The sequence below is a fragment of the Salminus brasiliensis genome, chromosome 15 (assembly GCF_030463535.1).
Source record: "Salminus brasiliensis chromosome 15, fSalBra1.hap2, whole genome shotgun sequence".
In the NCBI taxonomy this organism is placed as follows: domain Eukaryota; kingdom Metazoa; phylum Chordata; class Actinopteri; order Characiformes; family Bryconidae; genus Salminus; species Salminus brasiliensis.
Genome location: NC_132892.1, coordinates 30,763,016 through 30,783,654, shown reverse-complemented (window position 1 = coordinate 30,783,654; position 20,639 = coordinate 30,763,016). Strand labels below are relative to the sequence as shown.

At 44.2% G+C, this 20,639-nt stretch overlaps 2 protein-coding genes across 6 annotated transcripts in view; one reads left to right on the top strand and one right to left on the bottom strand.

Annotated features, from left to right (window-relative positions):
* Positions 1-7,346, top strand: part of pkd1a (polycystic kidney disease 1a) — a 117,412-nt gene extending 110,066 nt beyond the window's left edge. Inside the window, 1 exon segment of the mRNA XM_072657900.1 lies at positions 908-7,346. Coding sequence (XP_072514001.1) covers positions 908-2,080 — 1,173 coding nt within the window. The 3' untranslated portion in view covers positions 2,081-7,346.
* A 3,379-nt stretch (positions 7,347-10,725) lies between these two features.
* Positions 10,726-20,639, bottom strand: part of tsc2 (TSC complex subunit 2) — a 55,381-nt gene continuing 45,467 nt past the window's right edge. For all 5 annotated transcript variants that reach the window (XM_072657530.1, XM_072657529.1, XM_072657531.1 and 2 more), the window contains 6 exons: positions 19,636-19,828; positions 17,706-17,845; positions 16,533-16,611; positions 15,569-15,660; positions 13,570-13,668; positions 10,726-12,986 (listed from right to left, as the gene is read on the bottom strand). In XM_072657530.1, coding sequence (XP_072513631.1) covers positions 12,825-12,986; positions 13,570-13,668; positions 15,569-15,660; positions 16,533-16,611; positions 17,706-17,845; positions 19,636-19,828 — 765 coding nt within the window. In that variant the 3' untranslated portion in view covers positions 10,726-12,824. The remainder of the gene's footprint in view (positions 12,987-13,569; positions 13,669-15,568; positions 15,661-16,532; positions 16,612-17,705; positions 17,846-19,635; positions 19,829-20,639) is intronic.

Here is a 20,639-nt window from a genome sequence, read left to right as displayed (position 1 = left end):
GTGGGACCATGGTCAGCAGAGTTGCTTGCTTCAAGCGTCAAGCCTCATTTTCCTAAATACAAATACACGACACTGAAGGCGAGATGTGGTGATGGGCAGAGATCAGCGCTTCTGATGCTGGTACTGATCGCCGATAGTCTTTCATCATGATCAGCCGATCGTCGAAATGCTGTTTGATGGCAGGGCTGGATGCCACATTAGCCGAGCACCAGCTAAGAGAGCCGTGAATTCCTGTGCAAAACTGGTTAGTTTTGCTGTGCTGATGCTCACTGTACTGGGCTGTGATGCACTCTTAAGAGGGGTATCTGGGGTATCCTCATACCCTTACACATTTTACAAACGCGCGAGTTTGAGTCGGACAGACCAGCAAATTTCTATCATGATGCAGATTTTATGTGTTTCGGCTGCAGTGGTTGAGGTCAGTATTGTCATCTAGAGGTTGAATGAGGAACTGCAGGGACCTGTGACAGAGCCTCAGCAACTCGCAATCAGCTTGATCAATACTTTCTTCTCTTATCTTGCTACATATGAGAAGTTTTTAGAAGACCGTGTGCTTCTACACTCCAGAGATGACTATTTTGACACTTGGCTTTCTTTTTTTGGTCCTATTTTATGACAGTAACACAGTGTAAAGGGCAGCTGGCATTAAAATGTGTGTTGTGGCTGCGATGATGTGTTATCCAGGATTTCCAGTAAATGATAAAGTTAAATGAAGAAGCAAGGCTAGAAGAAATTATTAGAAAATAGCTTTTGGTGCTTCACATCGATTCCCCCACGTCCTCTAAGACCAGTTTTCCCATTAACGTCAACTTGAGTGTGCTAGTCAAAAGCCATAACCGTCCCACTTACTGCCGAGATGTTTCCTATAAAGTTGCTAACCATTTATTGTTTCCGTATTCCCCCACAGTTCCGTCACAAGGTTCGCTTCGAGGGTATGGAACTTCCGCCATCTCGGTCTTCATCCACCAGTGACTGTAAGTCCCTTTGCCTGCCTCCTCTGGACACCCCTGAAGCTCCACCAACCCCCGACAGCGTGGATTGCGGTTCCGAGGCATCCTGGCGCCCGGCGTCCAGCAGCCCCTGCAGCCTGGTTGAGGCCCCTGGGCTTGGGCTGGGCCTCAGTGTAGGCCTAGGGGTGTTGGTAGGAGGCCAAACCTGGAGAGAACGGGCAGAGACCGAGGCAACCCTTCGAAGGGTCCTGCCGGCCTTCGACGCCTTGCTGCTGCAACTGGACAGGGTCACCCAAGCCACAGAGGAACTGTACCGTACCGAGTGCCGGCTGGAGAAGGTCCAAAGGAAAGGCCGGAGACGAAGCCGTGGAAGTGTGGACTCTGCGGGACAGAGGAAACAGAGCAGAGGACACAGCAAGGGGTCCCAGACAAAAGGGCACAAGCACTCGCACGCAACAAGCAAAAGTCCCCACAAAGCTGAGCGAAATCTTGGTGCCTCAGACAAGGTTCATCGCAAAAGTGACAAAAGTTCTCACAAAACTCAAAAGGTTCCCCGCAAGGGCGATACCGTGCCGCCAGGTCCTCAACAGGACGTGCTGCCAAAGGACTCAAGCCCTCAAAGAACTTACTTGGGTCCTCATAAAGCACAAGCAAGTCCTGACAAAACGGAGGTACATGCCAGTAAGACTGAAAAGACTCCTCACCAGGATAAAAAAGTGGATTCAAATCCCGTCAAGGTACAGGAAAGCGACCTCAAGGCGGAAGCGAGTGCAGGCTCGGTGGAAGCTCCTCAAAAGACTGCCAAAGGTCCTCAGAAGGCGGCCTCGAACATCCTGAAAGAGGCAGAGGCTGCTGGCTGTGCCAGCAAGCAAATGCCCCCTGCTACACCAGTACCCACTCCAAATACTGCCCCTCCTAGTGCTTCTGGCTCAACCATTACAACCCCAGTCCCAATCCCTCGTGCCCTCGAATGGTTCCCACCAAGAGAGGAGCTTCCCTCCAGTCTCTTCCACCACCCTGCACACACCACCACTATGCCCACACGCAAACGCAAGCACAAACCCCCACCCCTGAAAAACAAGGTTCATCCCAACCCAGACAGACCAATCTCAGGACACCCCAAACCTTGAGGACCACAAGGATTCCATTTGCTGGTACATGGAAAGGGCCGATTCTGCAGGACTGTAAAGAAGTCAGGTACAGAGACGATAAAAGGTTAGCGAACACTGGTGGCGTAGTCGGGGGTTCGCTCTCTTCAGATGTTGAAAGAGAGGTTGTCGGTGACAGCAGGTTTTGTTACCCGACCCTCCAGACTAACCTGAACAGTTGGACCCATTTTCTTTCTCACAATCAAAAAAAAAAAAAAAAAAAAAAAAAAAAAAGCGAAGCAAGCAGAACCACAGATGCCTTTTCCCAGCCAATCACAGAGCGGCTGGGCTACGATTCAGCTTGCGAAACTTGGGGCGCAGGGAGCCAAACGGTGCTGGTCGCCCATTTGGGTCTACGCCTCAAGTCCCTCCTCCCGTCCTTCCCTTTGAATGACCTCAGTCCAGCCCCACGACCCTGGAGGTCCAGTGGGGCGAAATCGACAAGAGCACAACTTGTGCTGTCATAGCAACGAAAAATAATTCACAGAAGTGGCAGGAAGTGACATCACAAGGCTGTAGTGCGGGTCTGTTGATGTCGTGCAGTATTTGAGTTATTATGTGAGTTATGTGATGCTTTTGTGGTGTTTTGATTAATATGTGATGTTTTTCGATGCGTCAAGGAAGGAAGCTAATGCAAGGTAATGGGCGTATGTTCGGCCTATTGGTGCAGCCTATTGAGAAGCTGAAAAATCATGAGCGTACACACACACACAAACACACACACACACACCTACATAGACTAACATATCAGCCTTAAGCACATAGATCTATGCTTGCAGGTACTTAATGCATAATGCATGCTTCTTATCATACAGGTATGTAATTCACACACATGCAAATGGCATGAAATCAGTATTTCTGCACACACACACACTATCAGGGTGCTAACAGATAAGGCTACGGACCTGTCCACGCCCCCTCAATACATGCAGTCATTTTCTTGTTTGTAGGAGGTTGCTGAAAAGTCCTGTTCAACCTACTGAGTAGAAATACTTCATGTGAAACGCTGAGATTCCAGTCTAAAAAGCTACACTACGGAGCTGGACTCCAGTTACTGTAGCTGATCTAAACTAGACAGGTTGGAAATGACTGATTTGTAGGTGAGAGCTGAGCAATGTGATGATATTTTATCATTTCGTGAGGACATTTACATTTACAGCATTTAGCTGACGCTCTTATCCAGAGTGACTTACAAGGTTACTCGTATTACAGAGGAGGGCCAATGTAGTGTTAGGAGTCTTACCCAAGGACTCTAATTAATGTAGTGCAGCACCTGCAGTCACCCAGACCAGGAATCGAACCCCAGTCTCCAATATGGTGTGGGAGCTCAGTGGCAGGTAGTGGTGTTATCTGTTGCGCCACACCAACCACAGGACAAGTAGCTTTTCTAAGCATATGGAGAATAAACACTGATCAGCTGCAGGGTTCATTACTAACAGTGTGATTAGACTGAAGGGTTCATTAGATGAAGTTCAGCAGATGTTGAGTATAAACCAAAGAGAGAATCTGATAATAGTTTATAAGAATCTGTCACAGGTATCGTGATAAATATTGTGATGTAGTTTTTTTACCATATCACCCAACCCTTCTTCTAATGACCCCTAAAACTCAGAATTCAATCATAATTAGATATATCAATAATCTAACTGCACCCCACCAGCTAACAGACACCTGGGCGAGTCCAACATCACTTTAAGAGATGAAGGGCGAGAGAGAGCGCCATCCACTCACCCAGAGAGAGCACGGCCAGTTGTGCTCTTTTGGGCTCCAGCCGCTGATGGCAAAGCGCCCTGGCTCGGGATTCGAACTCACAACCCTTTGAGGTGTTGAGTGGTGTGCTTGACCAGCCAGCGATTCCAACCCTAATCTGCCAAGAGGAGGAAGGTGGTGGTGTTACTCTCTATGCTCCACCAGCTGAAAATGGACCTAATGCCTTAAATAACACTTACATTTACAACATTATACAGTTACTAAATGTCCAAATGTTTGTGGACACAGTAAACAAATGCATTCAGCTCCTTTCAGCTGCACCTGTTGCTGACACAGATGTGAAAATGCACACAGCTTGCCTAGTCCCTGTAGAGAAGAAGTACTGCCAATAGAATAAGACCATCTGGAGCAGATAAATAAACATGAACCTAATGCCAGGAGTGGGCTAGAGGGGTATAAATAAAGCCCCCCAGCATTGCGAAGCTGTGGAGCAGTGGGAGAACTGTGTTCTCTAGAATGATGGATGGTGGAGCTCCATCCAGTACTTTTGGGATGAGTTGGTGATCATTCAACATCCTGACCTCACTGACTGCCATCACATCCTCACAGCAAGTAGAAAGCCTTCAATACCCCCTTGTCCAGCCTGGACATCTGACATATCCCAACAGTGTGACCTTTCTCTCACACACAAAATAAATGGAATCAGAAATGAGCATCACTGTAAATCCAGGTCATTTTCTCAGTAGGTTGAACAGGATTTTTAGCAGCGTTACAGCTGTCGCACAAAAACCTTGTATCTCCATTTTTGCTGTTTCTCTCTTGTAAAGCTGTCAGTTCTTTACATTGTATAGAAAAGCTCTGAAAGCACTCAGAATGTCTCTGAAGGGTTTTACAGGTCTTCCTCCTGTGCAGTTGCTGCATTTTGGAGATACAGCGTTTTTGCAGGACGGGGATGATGTTAGTGGGCGGAGCGCGGCAAGGTTTCTAAATCATCCTGTTAAAAGTCCATTCCAGCGCGGTAGAGATGTAGGGAAGGTGGAGGAGCGAGTCCGTAAGAGTTTAAGTGAAGTTGGATAAGAAGGAACAACTTGAGGATGATGATGATGATGAAGAAGAAGAAGGTAAAGAAGGATGAAATGAAGTGTAGAAACAGATGAGAGAAGGTTTAGAAGTTGGAAGTTGGACCACAGCAGGACCATTCCTTTATTCCCACTCCAGCAGGGTGTCGCTGTCAGGAACATTAAAGTGGTTATTAAAGCGGTTAGAATGCATTATTACCTTTTTAACCGTTTAGTTTTTTGTCATTGTGGCTTTTAAAACGTGTTGAAATTCTATTTAAAAAGCACTTTGTATTGATGTATGTAGGTGATGCTTCAGAGAGTGAATGTTCTGGGGTAAGTAAATAAGCTTGGTCCAGAAAGCCGTAGGAGATGGCTCCGAGAACATCACTCTGTATAGGTTTGCCAAAGCTTGCTACTCATTTAAGCACCGAGAGATTTTATCTGAACTAAAACTACGGTTTCTTTTATACCTAGCACTTTATTTCAGTGTTAAGCTTTAAAGCGCTGCCATATTTAAGAACCCATCTGTAACGGCGATTGTTTTTCGCACCCCCTCGCTAGAACGTCTGCATAAATCTTTTTTCTTTCAGTATTTGAAGTATTTGGAGTATTTGAAGTATTTTGCTTCAGGAAACAGATGGAATTAGTTTGCATTTGTTGTTTTAAGTTGTTGAAGTTTGATGTTTCCTGGAAAAAACAAATAATGATAATAATAATAATAATAATAATTACCCATAAACATGTTGTGTTTACCATGGTGATGCTCAGGGACTCTAAAGAACCCAAACCAGGATGATATATATATATATTTTTTAAAAGTGGTTGTTTTTTTTTTTGTTTGTTTTTTTTATGTTCTTGTTTGTCTCCTATTGGACGTGCGAAGGTCTCGCAATGCGAACAGTACTAAAGTGTTTTAGAAGCGATTTAACCCTCCTGTTTTGTAGCAGGTCCAAACTGACCCGTTTTAAAGCTTAAAAATACTGAATTCATTTATTTTTAATCATTTCTGGAGCAGAAACCCTCGTCTACTGGCCGGTATCAGTCTAATGAACATGTACATGGAGAAGGACTCATTTAATGTGTTTATAATATGTGTGTTAGTGCATGTTTATATTACACAGACTGGTCCGGTTGACCCAGTAACGGCAATGGAGGCTTTTAAGGGGTGGAAATGTACAATTTAGACCAAAACTGAGGCCAAAAGTAAGGAATTGTGAATTCCCTGCTGAAAAACAAACAGCCTGGCCAACTCGAGCTGCTCAAGTTGTTGGACTTTGATGGTTTAGATGGTCTACAAGTATGACCAAGCTTGACCAAAATCTAATGGATTAGTATAGGGTGTGTTTATGCCTTTGGGAACTATGTTGCCTGACTATGTTATATATATATAAAATGTTACTTGTATTACAGGGGGGGGGGGCAGTGTAGCGTAAGGACTCTTATTGGTGTAGCACAGCACAGTCACCCAGACCGGGAATCGAACCCATCTCCCACATGGTGTGGTAACGCAGTGGCAGGTAGTGGTGTTGTCTGTTGCGCCACACCAACCATATATATGTAAAGGAGAAAATTATGGCCAAGCTTGACCAGAATCAAATGCACCATACACTGTGCCGGTCAACAGCTAGCGTAGCAGCGTGGGGTAGCTTTTCAACCATCAAAGACCAGCAGAGACCAGCTTAGACCATCTGAAACCAGCTAGGAGCAGAAGCTGGTCTTGAGCTGGGTTTTTCAGCAGGGTTCTGATGAGTAAACGGATCAAAACCGAACTATGAATCGATTGTTTATGGATTCTCAAACATAGTTAAACACATGTTCTTCACCGCTGAGCATAACAGGAGGGTTCAAATCCTTCAAATAAAACCCAAAGCAGAACCAAGAACAAAGCAGAGCAGTGAGGTTCAGACCTTCCTCTTTACATGGAGAATGTTCTAGTTTCTCCCTTCCAGTCAAGTCTGCGTTTGTACATATTGGTGTGCCCTGATGTAAATATTGCTTACAGGCCTTCTTTCTTCACGTCTGCTCACAGTAACCTGCACTGACCACACTGACGGACTTCACACCATTTTCCATAACGTTTCCATTTTAAAAGGGTTTTGTAGCTTCAGTGGCCTAAAAACAGTCTGAGCAGTAATGTCCTCCACAGCTGGTGCTTCTTCCGTCATCATGCTCATGCTCATGCTCATGCTACCAAAGAAGGTCAGCCTGAAAACACACCTGAAGTCGTCGGAGTTTGTGTCCGATAAGCCAGTTGTGTTGCAGTAAACACTCCTAGTTCACCCGAGTGCCAAAGCCGACCTGCATGCTGAAGTGTATTTGCATTAAATGCTACAGTAGCGTCGCTCGCTGCAGCGATCTTGACGTCTTGTGTTGTATCTTATCGTAACTGTATTTTATTTTTATTTTTTTACGTCCGCAGCACTTCGCCTAAAATGCTTTTGCACTTGACAAAGTCGAATAAAGAGTTTGACAGCTAAGCTCAGCGGATTCCTTTGACTCCTGGCCTTGAATTTGAATCAGTGTCTTTCTCTAACCAGCCCTGTGGAGCAGCAGGCAGAGCAATTACAGTCACAATTCACCTTCACTTCATCACATATTTCTCTCCGGAGCAGCTCTGCTCTTTATTTAAACTGCTCAGCTTTAATTACACTTTATTAAGAAACAATTCATTATTTAAAAGTTGGCTTTTTAGCTTATTTATCTTTAACAGTGTTCAAAATCTCTATGATTCAGTGGTGGAGATGTAATCGGTCATTCAGAGAGGGGGTTTGGTGTGTATTAGTTGGGAGTTTGATGGTTTAGATGGTCTACAAGCATGACCAACCTGACCAACCTGACCAAGAAAACAGTACGACCAAGCTTGACCACAATCTACTGCAACACACCGTACTGGTCAAGAGCTGGATTACAACCTGTCTTGCTGTCTTGCCAGTATAGGGTACGTTTATGCCTTTGGGAACTATTTTGCCTCACAACACCCGCATTTATATATATATATATATATATATATATATATATATATATATATATATATATATAATAATGACCAGCATGGCCGAGCTTGACCAAAATCAAATGCAACATGCACTGTGCTGTTCAAGAGCTGACCAATCCACAAACCTGCTTACCAGTATAGGGTCCATATTTACCTGGATGACCAGCTTAGACCATCTGAACCCAGATACCAGCAAAAACCCTGGTTTAGAATGGATTAAGGAGCTGGATTTAGCTTATTTAGCCTCATCAGTGTTTAAATATTCTCTGTAACTCAGTTCACTGAAGAAAACCTTTCTTTTTTACATTGTGGCTTTTAATGAAAGCTGTTTCTTTACGGACTGCAACACAAATCCAGCCATTGCATTTACTATCCGAACCCCCCACTGAACCCACCACTACTGCCGTGAGCCCCGTCCCACCACACTCACAGTGCTCAGTCCCACAGTCAGAGCAGACCCTCAGCGCTCCACGTGCACCCTGCAAATGAACTGCACACGCCCAAATCCTAATAAAGCCAGGAAGTGACGGCGTTAATAAAAAAGAAGTTCATTATATTTGTAACATATTTGGGGAGATTTTACTTACTTTTATCTCTCCCACAGCTTTATTCCTTTATTCTACAACTTCAAATACACAACGCAAGTATGCAAATTAGCAAAGTAGCAACTTCTAGGACAGCCAATAACTGCTTTCCTCACTGAGGAGTTGGCAACACTGCCTCTAATCCACTTACAGTAATAAGGGGGTTTCTGACCGCTGTGTGTTGAAGCTCCTGCAGCAAGCAGTCCGACTGTCCGGCACCTGAAGAGGAGAGGGAGCGTTAGGGTGAAACACAGCGCGGTGTGATGAGGCACTCAGCGGTTAGAGCTCCGGGATATTGATAACAGGGTTGTGGGTTGGATTCCCGGGCTCGGCAAACTGCCACTGTTGGACCCTTGAGCAAGGCCCTTTACCCTCTCTGCTCCCCGGGCGCTGGAGTTGGCTCTGGATCGCTCTGGGTGCCTCGTCCCAGTAACAAACTCCACACACTCACTGCACAGCCTGCCGCTCCTGCTCCTGCTCCAGCTCCAGCTCCTGCTCCAGCTCCAGCTCCTGCTCCTGCTCCAGCTCCAGCTCCTGCTCCAGCTCCAGCTCCTGCTCCTGCTCCTGCTCCTGCTCCAGCTCCAGCTCCTGCTCCTGCTCCTGCTCCTGCTCCAGCTCCAGCTCCAGCTCCTGCTCCTGCTCCAGCTCCAGCTCCTGCTCCTGCTCCTGCTCCTGCTCCAGCTCCAGCTCCTGCTCCAGCTCCTGCTCCTGCTCCTGCTCCAGCTCCTGCTCCTGCTCCAGCTCCTGCTCCAGCTCCTGCTCCTGCTCCAGCTCCTGCTCCTGCTCCAGCTCCAGCTCCAGCTCCTGCTCCTGCTCCAGCTCCAGCTCCAGCTCCCTCCACACACCAGTTTATTCCTGTTTTAATCTCCAGCTGGTTTAAGCTCATTACTGCTCTTTTCTGAGAGGATTGACGGTACTTTCTGGTGTAACGGCGGGCGGCGGAGTGATACACTGTCTGTGCAAAAAAACTGAGCGCTTCTCAACCAATCAACTCACAGGGCCGAAACTAAACATTTTATAATATTAAATATCGACTTTTTAAATTTTTACTAGTTTTTACTAATAATTATTTGAGTTTCACTAAATACAATACGTTTATAATCTTACCAGTGAGGAAATTCAGGATATTTATAATTAGCTACCTTTTAATGGGTCTCATCGCCGAGTTCATCTCGAGTTATACTGAAGGAGGTCAGTGAGGTCAGTGAGGCAGTGAGGTCAGTGAGGTAATGAGGCAGTGAGGTCAGCGAGGCAGTGAGGTAATGAGGCAGTGAGGAAAGCCTGATTACACCAATTAACGTATAAACGGCTCCGCCACCGCTTACCTAAAGCGTCCAGCAGCGTCGCGCCTCTGGGGGAGTCCTCCGGAGCCCGTCCACTCCGCCTCCAGCGCCTCCAGCCCCCCAAACCCTCCTCTCCACCGGATATGACGGAATATTTACCCACCTGTCAATTAAGCTGCTGTTGTCCCCTACCTGATTTGCACAATTCGATTATGGGGACTTTTATTCTTAAAATGAGCATAAAATTATTTAAAGTCCAACTGGTTATTATTGAATAATTATTTATACCCTCCGGATATTAATAAATTAATAATGATTAATTCCCCATGGTTAACGTAATACTTACCAAGTCATTAAATTATCTTGTTCCCACGCCTTACTTTGTGGTGGCCACAACTTAGTTTTTTTTTTACATTATAGCATGTCACCAGCGGGACGCCGTAGTTTTATAAACAAATAAATAAAAACTAATTAATTAATTCATGTAAACAAACACCTGTTGATTTTTTTGTGTGAAAATAACTGATCAAACTGATCAGGAAAAACCTTAACTTTTTTCTGCACATTTCTCAGACAAAATTAGTATCCAGTACACACTGGATATAAATAAATAGATAGATAGATAGATAGATAGATAATCAGATAGATAGATATAGATAGATAGACAGACAGACAGATAGACAGACAGATAGATAGATAGACAGATAGACAGACAGATAGACAGACAGATAGACAGACAGATAGATAGATAGATAGTAAAGCAGCTCAAGAAATGAACCATAAAAATGTGGAATGTGCAGATTATTATTGTCCAGTATGTTCAATTCATTAAATAAACGTTAAGCGTGTGTTAAAAAGTTCTCTGTAGAGGATGGAGCTTATTTACATATTTAATATATCGATAATCTACGGGTGTTCAAAGCTCTGCATACAAATGGATCTATATCAAAACAACCATAAATATTAAACATGAAAATCTGAACGGAAAACGATGCTGTTGCAATATTTTATTCATCACCAACAAGCAAAACCGTCTCGGCTAACAAAGGGTTTAGTGTTTAATCATTCGTTTCCACTTCAGTTCAGCTTTTACACAGTAAATCAAGAGATTCACACACACACACACACACACACACACACACACACACACACACACACACACACGCACGCACGCACACACACGCACACACACGCACACACACGCACACACACGCACACACACGCACACACACGCACTTTGCTGATGAATGGCCAAAAAAAAAAATATATAATAAATATTTGCATGATATATTTTTGGGTTTAGATGTTGGGTTTGGAGATCAGCGTAATTCCTTCTGGAGAAGGTGGAGCACGGGTCAGGGCTGTACAGTGTTAGGGGGCACCTTCGTGAGTTTCTGCTGAAGTCCTTCAATCATCCACCAGGTCCTAAAATAAGCTGAATTAACCTCATTCACAGCCGAGCGTCATGAGCAGCAGTGGAACAGAAGCGGACTGTAAAGCGAGTTCCTATCGTTCAGTCTGAGAGTTAACCTTCCTCACAGAAACACCCTTCACTCGCTGCCACTGTTAGAGAGAGTGGGTAGAGACATGCAAATACCTGTGCAGCATCGCCCTCATGCACACTCCACCTCGTCATTTCTGTGTCATTCTCACCAGCACACAACTATATTTATTTATTTATCTATCGAACACCACCTCCTTGTTTCTACACTCACTGTCCAGTCTATCAGCTCCTCCTCCCATATCGGAGCTTTGTGTAGTTCTATAGTTCCACACTGTCTCCATCTGTTCCTCTGCAGACTCTGTTCTCAGCCTCCTCCTTTCAGCCTGTTGGTTCTTCAATGCTCAGGACCCCTCAGAGCAGACTGTAGTGTTTGGGTGGTGGGTCAGCATTCTCAGCACTGCAGGGACACTGACTGACTGACATGGTGGTGGTGAGTGTCTTAGTAATGTGTGTGTGTGTGTGTGTGTGTGTGTGTGTTGGGCTGGTGGTACGAGTGGATCAGACCCAGCAGTGCTGCTGGAGTGCTTAAACACCTGAAAGGGTCCACCAACCAGAAATATCCAGCCAGCAGCGTCCCGTGATGAAGGACTAGAGGATGACCAACACCAACAAATTGTGCAGCAACAGATCAGACAGCTCCTGTCTCTGACTTTACCTTCATCTACAAGGTGGAGCAGCTAGGTAGGAGCGTCTGATAATAGAGGGGACAGTGAGTGGACAGACACCGTGTTTAAGCACTCCAGCAGCACTGCTGTGTCTGATCTACCACTCGTACCACCAGCCCAACACACACTACTAACACACTCACCGTCACCACCACCATGTCAGTCAGTGTCACTGCAGTGCTGAGAATGCTGACCCACCATCCAAACACTACAGTCTGCTCTGTGGTGGTCCGTCCTGAGGGGTCCTGAGCATTGAAGAACCAACAGGCTGAAAGGAGGAGGCTGCAGAGAAACAGATGGAGACAGTCTGGAGTTATAGAACTACACAGAGCTCCTGTATGTTTAGTGGAGATGGTGGAATGAACAGTGAGTGTAGAAACAAAGAGGTGGTGTTAATGATAAAGTGGCTGGTTGGTGTATATATATATATATATGTTGAGGAAGAGAAAATGTGAAGGTGCAGAAGACAAGAAAAAAACAAGTAGTTAACAAGTAGTTTTGGCAAGCAACAAGAAAGCGAGAGAGAGAGAGAGAGAGAGAGAGAGAGAGAGAGAGAGAGAGAGAGAGAGAGAGAGAGCACCACAGTGTAGAAGAGTGAGCTTGTGTGTGTTTCTGTGATACGAGGGGAGGTTGGAGCATGTTTTTACTGTTTAAGAGTTAAAAATAAAATCTTTATTTCCTTTTGAAGATTTTATCTGGAACTGACTGAAATGTTCAAACTGAGCCTGTCTGAAATGGACTGCTCCTCAGGAGAGGCTTAAAATTTATGACTGAATTTAAAATATTATTAATAATAATAATAATAATAATAATATAATAATAATAAATGAAAATTTGGCCTTTCCAGCCATCAGGTGATGGAGGCTGGAGAAATGAGTATTGAAGGAGGTGGGGGAGGAGGTTTAGACCCAAACGTCAACCGCCCTAAACGAAATCTGTGAAGTCATCAACGGTGGAAACCAGACGCTTCCTCTGGCCAGAGTCAGAGTTGGAGGCGGGGCCTGATGACTGGTGTGCGGGTTTAGAGGCGTGGCTCTGAGTGAGGGAGATTCCAGGAGTGGGGCGAGACTGGATCTCCTCTTGAGCCTAGAAAGCAGATAAAGTGTATGAAATACACTATGGGACAAAAGTATTGGGACAAGTATCTTTCTACCAGATTTTGAAGGAGCATTGCTGTGAGGATTTGATTGCATTCAGCATCAAGTGCATTAGTGTGGTCAGAATGCTGGATGATCCCCAGCCCACCTCATCATCATCCCCAACCCAAAAGTGTTCACAGTTTTTCCCACTGCTCCACAGCTCAATGCTGGGGGGCTTTATACCCCTCTAGCCCACGCCAGGCATTATTAGGCAGCATGGTGCCAATAGGGTCATGTGAATCTGCTCCAGAGAGTCCTATTCTATTGGCAATAAGTAACAGAATGCATTCATTAGAAGGGGTGTCCACAAACATTTGGACACATTCTGACATACAGTGTCAGAAACCACATAATCAAGTCTATTAGAGATTACTGAGCACCTTCACGTGGTTTGAGGGGAGTCTGGGATGATGTAGACGACCTGCAGGGTACGAGTTCCCATCTGACCCCATCAGAATTTCAGACCCCAAACATGACCTGGCTGGTCGACTAGTAATAATAATCACTGTAAAATCAGAACACACACGTACCCGGGTTCTGATCCTCTTGATGTGTCGGAGTCGGGCCAGCCATTTAGAAGCGTAGGCGTCAGACGGATTGGCTCTGTACTGGTGCACCAATGACGCCATCTTGAGACGAGAGGAAAACAAAGCTTTTAAACTCTCCAGTTTCAGTTTAGCTAAACTTTACACCTTAATACAGGGCTCAACAGTCTACAGTCTACAGTAACGCCAGAGCGAGGCTTTGATTTTGTGATTTTGGTTAATGTTAAGATCATAATTAAAGGGCAATTCTCATGACTTTACTCTAATGATCCAACAGAGGCCACAGAGATCAACACACTGAAGGTCTGTTCCTACAGTGCATATAAAACAGCCACCTGATCAAATAAACCAACAGTTAGGTAGACAAGTGAAGAAAATGCAGAGAGATTGTGCAGCTCAAGTCTGAAATGTTCTCGAAATGTTGCTCGGTTGTTGCTATGGAGTTTCAAGGTGGTTTCTACGTGGTTGCTTTGGTATCCCATGTGGTTGGTATGCATTTGCTTTTGCTGTAATGTTCCAAGTGGCTGATATCCTACTGCTAAGCAGCAGCTATTGTATCCTGGCTGGTAGTGATGGGGTTGCTAGGTGTTTTTATGGTATCCCAGGTGGTTGGTATGCAGTTGGTGTGATGTTGCAAGTGGCTGCTATTGTATCCTGGCTGGTAGTGATGGGGTTGCTAGGTGTTTTTATGGTATCCTAGGTGGTTGGTATGCAGTTGCTAGGCTGTTGCTGTGATGTTCCAAGTGGCTGCTATTGTATCCTGGCTGGTAGTGATGGGGTTGGTAGGTGTTTTTATGGTATCCCAGGTGGTTGGTATGCAGTTTCTAAGCTGTTGCTGTGATGTTATCAAATCCTGGCTGCTAGTGATGGGGTTGCTAGGTGTTTTTATGGTAACCTAGGTGGTTGATATGCTAGGCTGTTGCTGTGATGTTCCAAGTGGCTGCTATTGTATCCTGGCTGGTAGTGATGGGGTTGCTAGGTGTTATGGTATCCTAGGTGGTTGGTATGCAGTTGGTGTGATGTTGCAAGTGGCTGTTATTGTATCCTGGCTGGTAGTGATGGGTTGCCAGGTGTTTTTATGGTATCCCAGGTGGTTGGTATGCAGTTGGTGTGACGTTGCAAGTGGCTGCTATTGTATCCTGGCTGGTAGTGATTGGGTTGCTAGGTGTTTTTATGGTAACCTAGGTGGTTGGTATGCAGTTGCGAGGTTGTTGCTGTGATGTTCCAAGTGGCTGCTATTGTGTCTCGGGTGGTAGATTTGGGTGGGGTGGCTGGACAGTCGCTATGTTGTTGCTAATTAGCTCAGGTAGTTAGTAGAAGGATTGAGTAGGACTGGAAAGAAGAAGGAGGAGGAGGATGAGAAGAAGGAGGAGGAGGATGAGCAGAAGGAGGAGGATGAGAAGGAGGATGAGAAGGAGAAGAAGATGGAGAAGAAGGCTGAAGAAGGAGGAAAAAGAAGGAGAAAGCAGAGCAGGTAGAAGATGATAAAAAGGAGCAGAGGAGCAGCAGTGATGTTCTGTATTTTCAGTAACGGACTGTTTTCTGGTGAACGAGGCAGCAAGAGCTTCTTTTCCACTTCTAAACCTAAACCAGAGCCAAACTAACTATAGGGATCAGCCACTGATTCATCCAAAAAGCACTTGTTCAGCACAACGTTCTCAAGGGAACGGCTATGGAAGCTTGATTGTGTGTTTATAAATGAGCACTGGCAGCGCAGTTTCCTGAGAGCTTCAGAAGAAAGTGTGTGTGGGTCAAGAACAGCAGTCATTACTGTGTGTGTAGGAGGAACTACCGCAACAACAACTTCTCAACAGCAGAAATAGTGGGAAACAGACAGAGAGGAGCAGTTACATGATCGGACTATTATTTTTATAATATATATATATATATTTGATGCTTTGTTTTTTCAATAGGAAAACTATAACCTTTAGTGTGTGAGTAAGAATGACGAATGAAGAAGATGAATGAAGCAGTACAAACTCACATTAGCGTGCAGTGCCATCTGTCTGACCAGCAGCGGGAGATTTTGGTCAGAGACAATTTTGGCCACTGTGGTGTCCACCAGCCCCTCTAGATCTGAGAGAAGAGCATGAAAGGAGAGGAATATACAAAACATATTAATACTAACAACAAACAACCCACACACTCCGAATGACTGGGTGTCAACTATAAATGATTCAGAATCTATTAGTTAGTTATTTAGTATCTACTATGAATTACTTCATAACTACAATACCTTACTGAGTATGTACTGTCCTTTTTTTCAGTATGTACTATAAATCATCCACTATCCACTATTCGTTATTCAGTACCTACTAAGAATTATTCAGTATCTGCTTTACATTTAAAAAAAAACTATTGTATTATTCAGACTACTAAAAAGGATCTGGTATCTGCCACGAACGAATCCGCTATCTGCCATAAACGATTCAGTATCTGCCATGAATATTTCAGTATCTGCAATGAATGATTCAGTACCTTCTGTGAGAGTTTGACAGTTTCCTATTCAATTTTTAAAGCATTTTTTATATCTGACAGCAAGTGTGATTTCACTAAACTATGATTTTTACTACTTTTTAGGTGCAGTATGTGTCTTCAGTTAATCAGCAGTGGTTCATAGTGTCAATGCAAAACCGTAGGAGGAGGAAAGAACTCAGACTTCTGACTGGAGCCGAGGGCGGCTTCTCTAGAGAGCGCACAAAAACTCATCTCAGAGAATGGTAGGAAATATATTAGCTATTACAGGGAAGGCTCCGGCACACTCTTTCATCAAAAACTCTCTCTTCTTTCATTCCAAGTCCATTTCTCCGGGAACAGTCGGTCCTCACAAAAATAGAAGTACAGGTACACAGGCACACACACACACACACACACACACTATACAACGCATGCATTATTTCCTCCACTGACAGTGTTTCAGACAGCAGTGTGTACAGTTATGTAATCACCTCTTCGGCACTGCAGCGTGACCAGGTTACTCTCGTAGTCCAGCGGCTTGATCAGGACCTCCACAAAGTTGAACTGGCCCTGGATAAATACACACATCTTCGTCAAACATACAGTGTATGTATTGTTCAGGCAAAAGATACACACATGTAGGTTTAAAAAAAAAAATAAATAAAAATAATGGGTAATAATGATTAAAATCACGCCCAAGTAAAATAATCCTGAGTTAATAATCCTGTATTATTATTATTATAATAATCCTGATCATCATCCTACACATGATCCATATTTTGCGAGTTAGGGATCAGAGGTCACATCGCCCTGCAGATCCTTGTTTAACCACTAGGTGGAAATACAGACTCATTAACATTTATGGCATTTAGTTGACGCTCTTATCCACAGCGACTTACACGGTTACTTGTATTACAGAGGAACGCAAATGCAGTGTTAGGAGTCTTGCCCAAGGACTCTTATTGGTGTAGCGCAGCACAGTCACCCAGACCGGGAATCGAACCCCAGTCTGCCACATGGTGTGGTAGCTCAGTGGCAGGTAGTGGTGTTATCCATAGCGCCACACCAACCACTGACACACTCTGGTGCGCCAGTGAAAAGTTACATCGATCCAGGACTCAAAAGCTTAGTTCATGTGTGTTTACGAGAGCAAATGCAGAATCACCATAAACACCAATCACCCATAACATTAGGACCACCTGCCTAATATTGAGTAGGCCCCCCTTGTGCCATCACAGTAGGATTCCACAAGACACTCAGAAGGTGCCCTGTGGTATCAGAAACACCTTTAGATGTTATCAGCAGATTCATGGATCGCATCAATGAGCCTTAGGTGCCCAAGACTCAGCAGTTCACTGGTTGACCTTTCCCACAGCACACTGGGAACACCCCACAAGACCTGCCTGATGTTTTGGAGATGTTCTGACCCAAGACCCTGACTTGTCAAAGTGGCTCAGATTCTTACATTTTTTAAGGTCACATCACTTTCAAGAGCTGACTGTTCACTTGCTGCCTAATACTGTATATCCACTGCTTAACAGATGCCACCGTCAATGAAGATAATCAATGTTTATCACCTCACCTGTCAGTGGTGTTAATGTTACGGCTGATCGGTGAACACTCCTGCTACTACAGTGTGTAAAGTAGTTAGAGGTGCGTCTCACCTTAATAGTACCGAGTTTGTATTCCTCTCCTGAGTCGTTATAAACCACCACCACAAAGTCATTCCCGATGTGTCGTTTCTTATTACAGCAGCTTTTATCACTCTCCCTGTTGGGCATCAGCGTGGCGATGTGGAAAATGGCTAAAGGCGAGAAAAGACATCATAAACAGTGAATAATAAAGTCTGAAACAAGAGAGAGGCCATTCACCAGCACTAAACACACAGCAGCAGATACATTACCCCATACAAACACAAACACACTGACTCCAAACACTGCCAACATTAAATAATGCCTTGGTTCTTCCTGCTTGGGTATGCATTCAACACATTCAGAACACACACGCAGCTCAGCTCTTTCGTTTTGAGATTTATGCCCTTGCAGAATTCAATTCCAAACCCAACCCAAAGTCCCTAAAAACTGAAAAGAGCTCATAATACAAAAGCATTGCTTATGCTGTAGGCTACTAACAAGACAAGACAACCATATTGACCATTAGTGGTGGACACGGATGGACTTCATGCAGTGCTGTAAACACACATACACACTACCGATCAAACACACACAGGGACTGTGAGCACATGTGCCCGGAGCGGTGGGCAGCCATTGCTGCAGCGTCCAGGGAGCAGAGAGGGTGAAGAGCTTTGCCCAAAGCAAGGGCTGCACAGTGGCAGCCTGCCGAGCCCGGGTATTAAAACAAGCCTGGTGCTCTCCTCGCCGAGCCACTGTTCACTCCCCTGTTCATATAGCCTGTTTTAAAATCATCATGTCTGTGATGGACAACCATGAACATATTTGCATATGTTCATATGCTGTTTAGCCTACAGCAGTTAAGCTCCGCCCATTCCTGTTGAAGTGAAGTAGATATTTGTTCCTGCAGATGGTCCGTAGCAGAGTAGTGACGTGGAGAATGCGGGAAACGATTAGGGGAGCTACGACTGATCGACTTAGTCGACTACAACTGGTGACCAAGTTATTTGGCACCTAATTCAAGTGTCGATTAGTTGGTGACGTCATCACGCCGGTTTCCCGCGCTAACTAGGGACGGTTCAGACCATGGATTGATCAACAAAACCAGAACAACAACTGGTGGACCAAGAGCTGGTTTCATATTGTGACAGTTGAAGATATAGGAGTTTTATTATGTTTTACATCAGCAGGAAAGTTCATTAAAACAGTGGATTTCTGAATAAGATTCATCTTCTTCACTGTTGGTTAGCAAATGCATAAAACCACATTAAGCTAAATTTAAAAAGACTGACCGCTACATCATTTTACATTACAAATGACATTATTTGGTAAATTTGGCTTTTCATAATACATTATAAAAATTAATTCATCAATAGATTATTCTGTTGCAGCCCTAGAAACGATAAAACGTTCTGTTTACCATGAGGAACAAAACCTTGCATCTCCCTTGCAGAGTAACTTTTCAGGACAAGGAGAACGTAGACTCAGCTTTAAATGTAGGCTAATGTAACGACTTCAATTGTGGCTCATTTGTTTTGGTCAATTTGCCGTGAACGTTTAGCACAAAGTAAACAACATTTGACATCGTCTGCAACCAAATGTGTTATTGTAGACACAACATAGAGTGGCCAATCAGAACAAAGGTCCTTTACATACAGTACACCGCAAAGGTTTTGGCAGCTGTGAAAATAATAAGAATGAGAAGCTGCTGATCTGGTCAGTAAGTGTTTATCTGCTTAGTAAAACTCTGATATTAGAATAAACACTAATAATAATACGCCTACAGAAAGTGGTGGTGGAGGTTCTCCATCACTGTGTTCATCATTAGAACATCTCCAAAGTTCTCCTTTCTCATGGAGTCTAGTGTTATTTAGAGTTCTCCTCAGATCAACACCTGGTTTGGTGGTAAATCAGGGCTTAATGATGGTAAATCAGTTAGAAAACAGGTGCATGCACGCCTTACCTTGCATAATGTCATCGTGCCAGCAGTAAGTGAACTCTCCATCGTCTGCGTAACGTCCATGGTCGAGTCCCCCCAGAAAGATCTGGTCAGGGTCACAGTCTTTCAGGTGGATCAGCTTCCCCAGACCGGTCAGGAACCGAGCGTAGCGGTTCGAGCCGTACTCATTCGACAGAATCGCCACCTCGTTATTCGCCTAAGCAGAGCAAAATAATAAGATACAACAACAATAATAATAATAACAATAATAATAAGCACTTAATAAGAACTAACAGTCTCATATTTAGACTCATGCAAAAGTTTGGACACCACAGTAAGATGGCGGATTTTGATGCAGTTGTGAAAGTTGTGAAGTAAATAAGCTAAATAAATAAATAAACACATACATACATAAATAAAATATTCAAACAAAAAAAATGGGAACATATTTACCCAATATGTTAAGCTGAAATATTTACACTTCAACACATGCAACTTGTTAAAACATTTGCATGCTGCTGAAAAGGTCTGATTATTTATTACTATTTTTGATGTATTTTTTTCTCTTAGGCAGTTTGGATTAAAAATCAACAGACGGGGGGGCGCGAGCAGAATGTGCTGCCACTACGGCCCGGGGGTCGTGAGTTCGAGAGAGAGCAGAAATGGCCGTGCTCTCTCCCCTCATCACTATTAGAGCGATGCCAGCACAGACGTCTGTTAGCTGGTGTGGTGGCCGCTAGTGCTATGGCTAGTGCTAGTGGCTGGCTTCACGTGTATCGGAGGAGACGTGTGCTAAGCCCTTACCCTCCTAGTGTCGGGAGCATTGCTAGCGCTGGGGGGGGGGGGCTACAAACAATGGGTTAATTGGCAGAACCAAATTGAGAGTAAAAATTGTAAAATAAATAAATAAAAGAAATATACAAAAAAAAAAAAAAAAGATGGTAAAAGTTAAAAGTGAGGTAAAAGTCTAAAATGTGACCATTAAAGTCCAGTCTTTCATTGCTTTACAAAAATAACACTGATGGTGT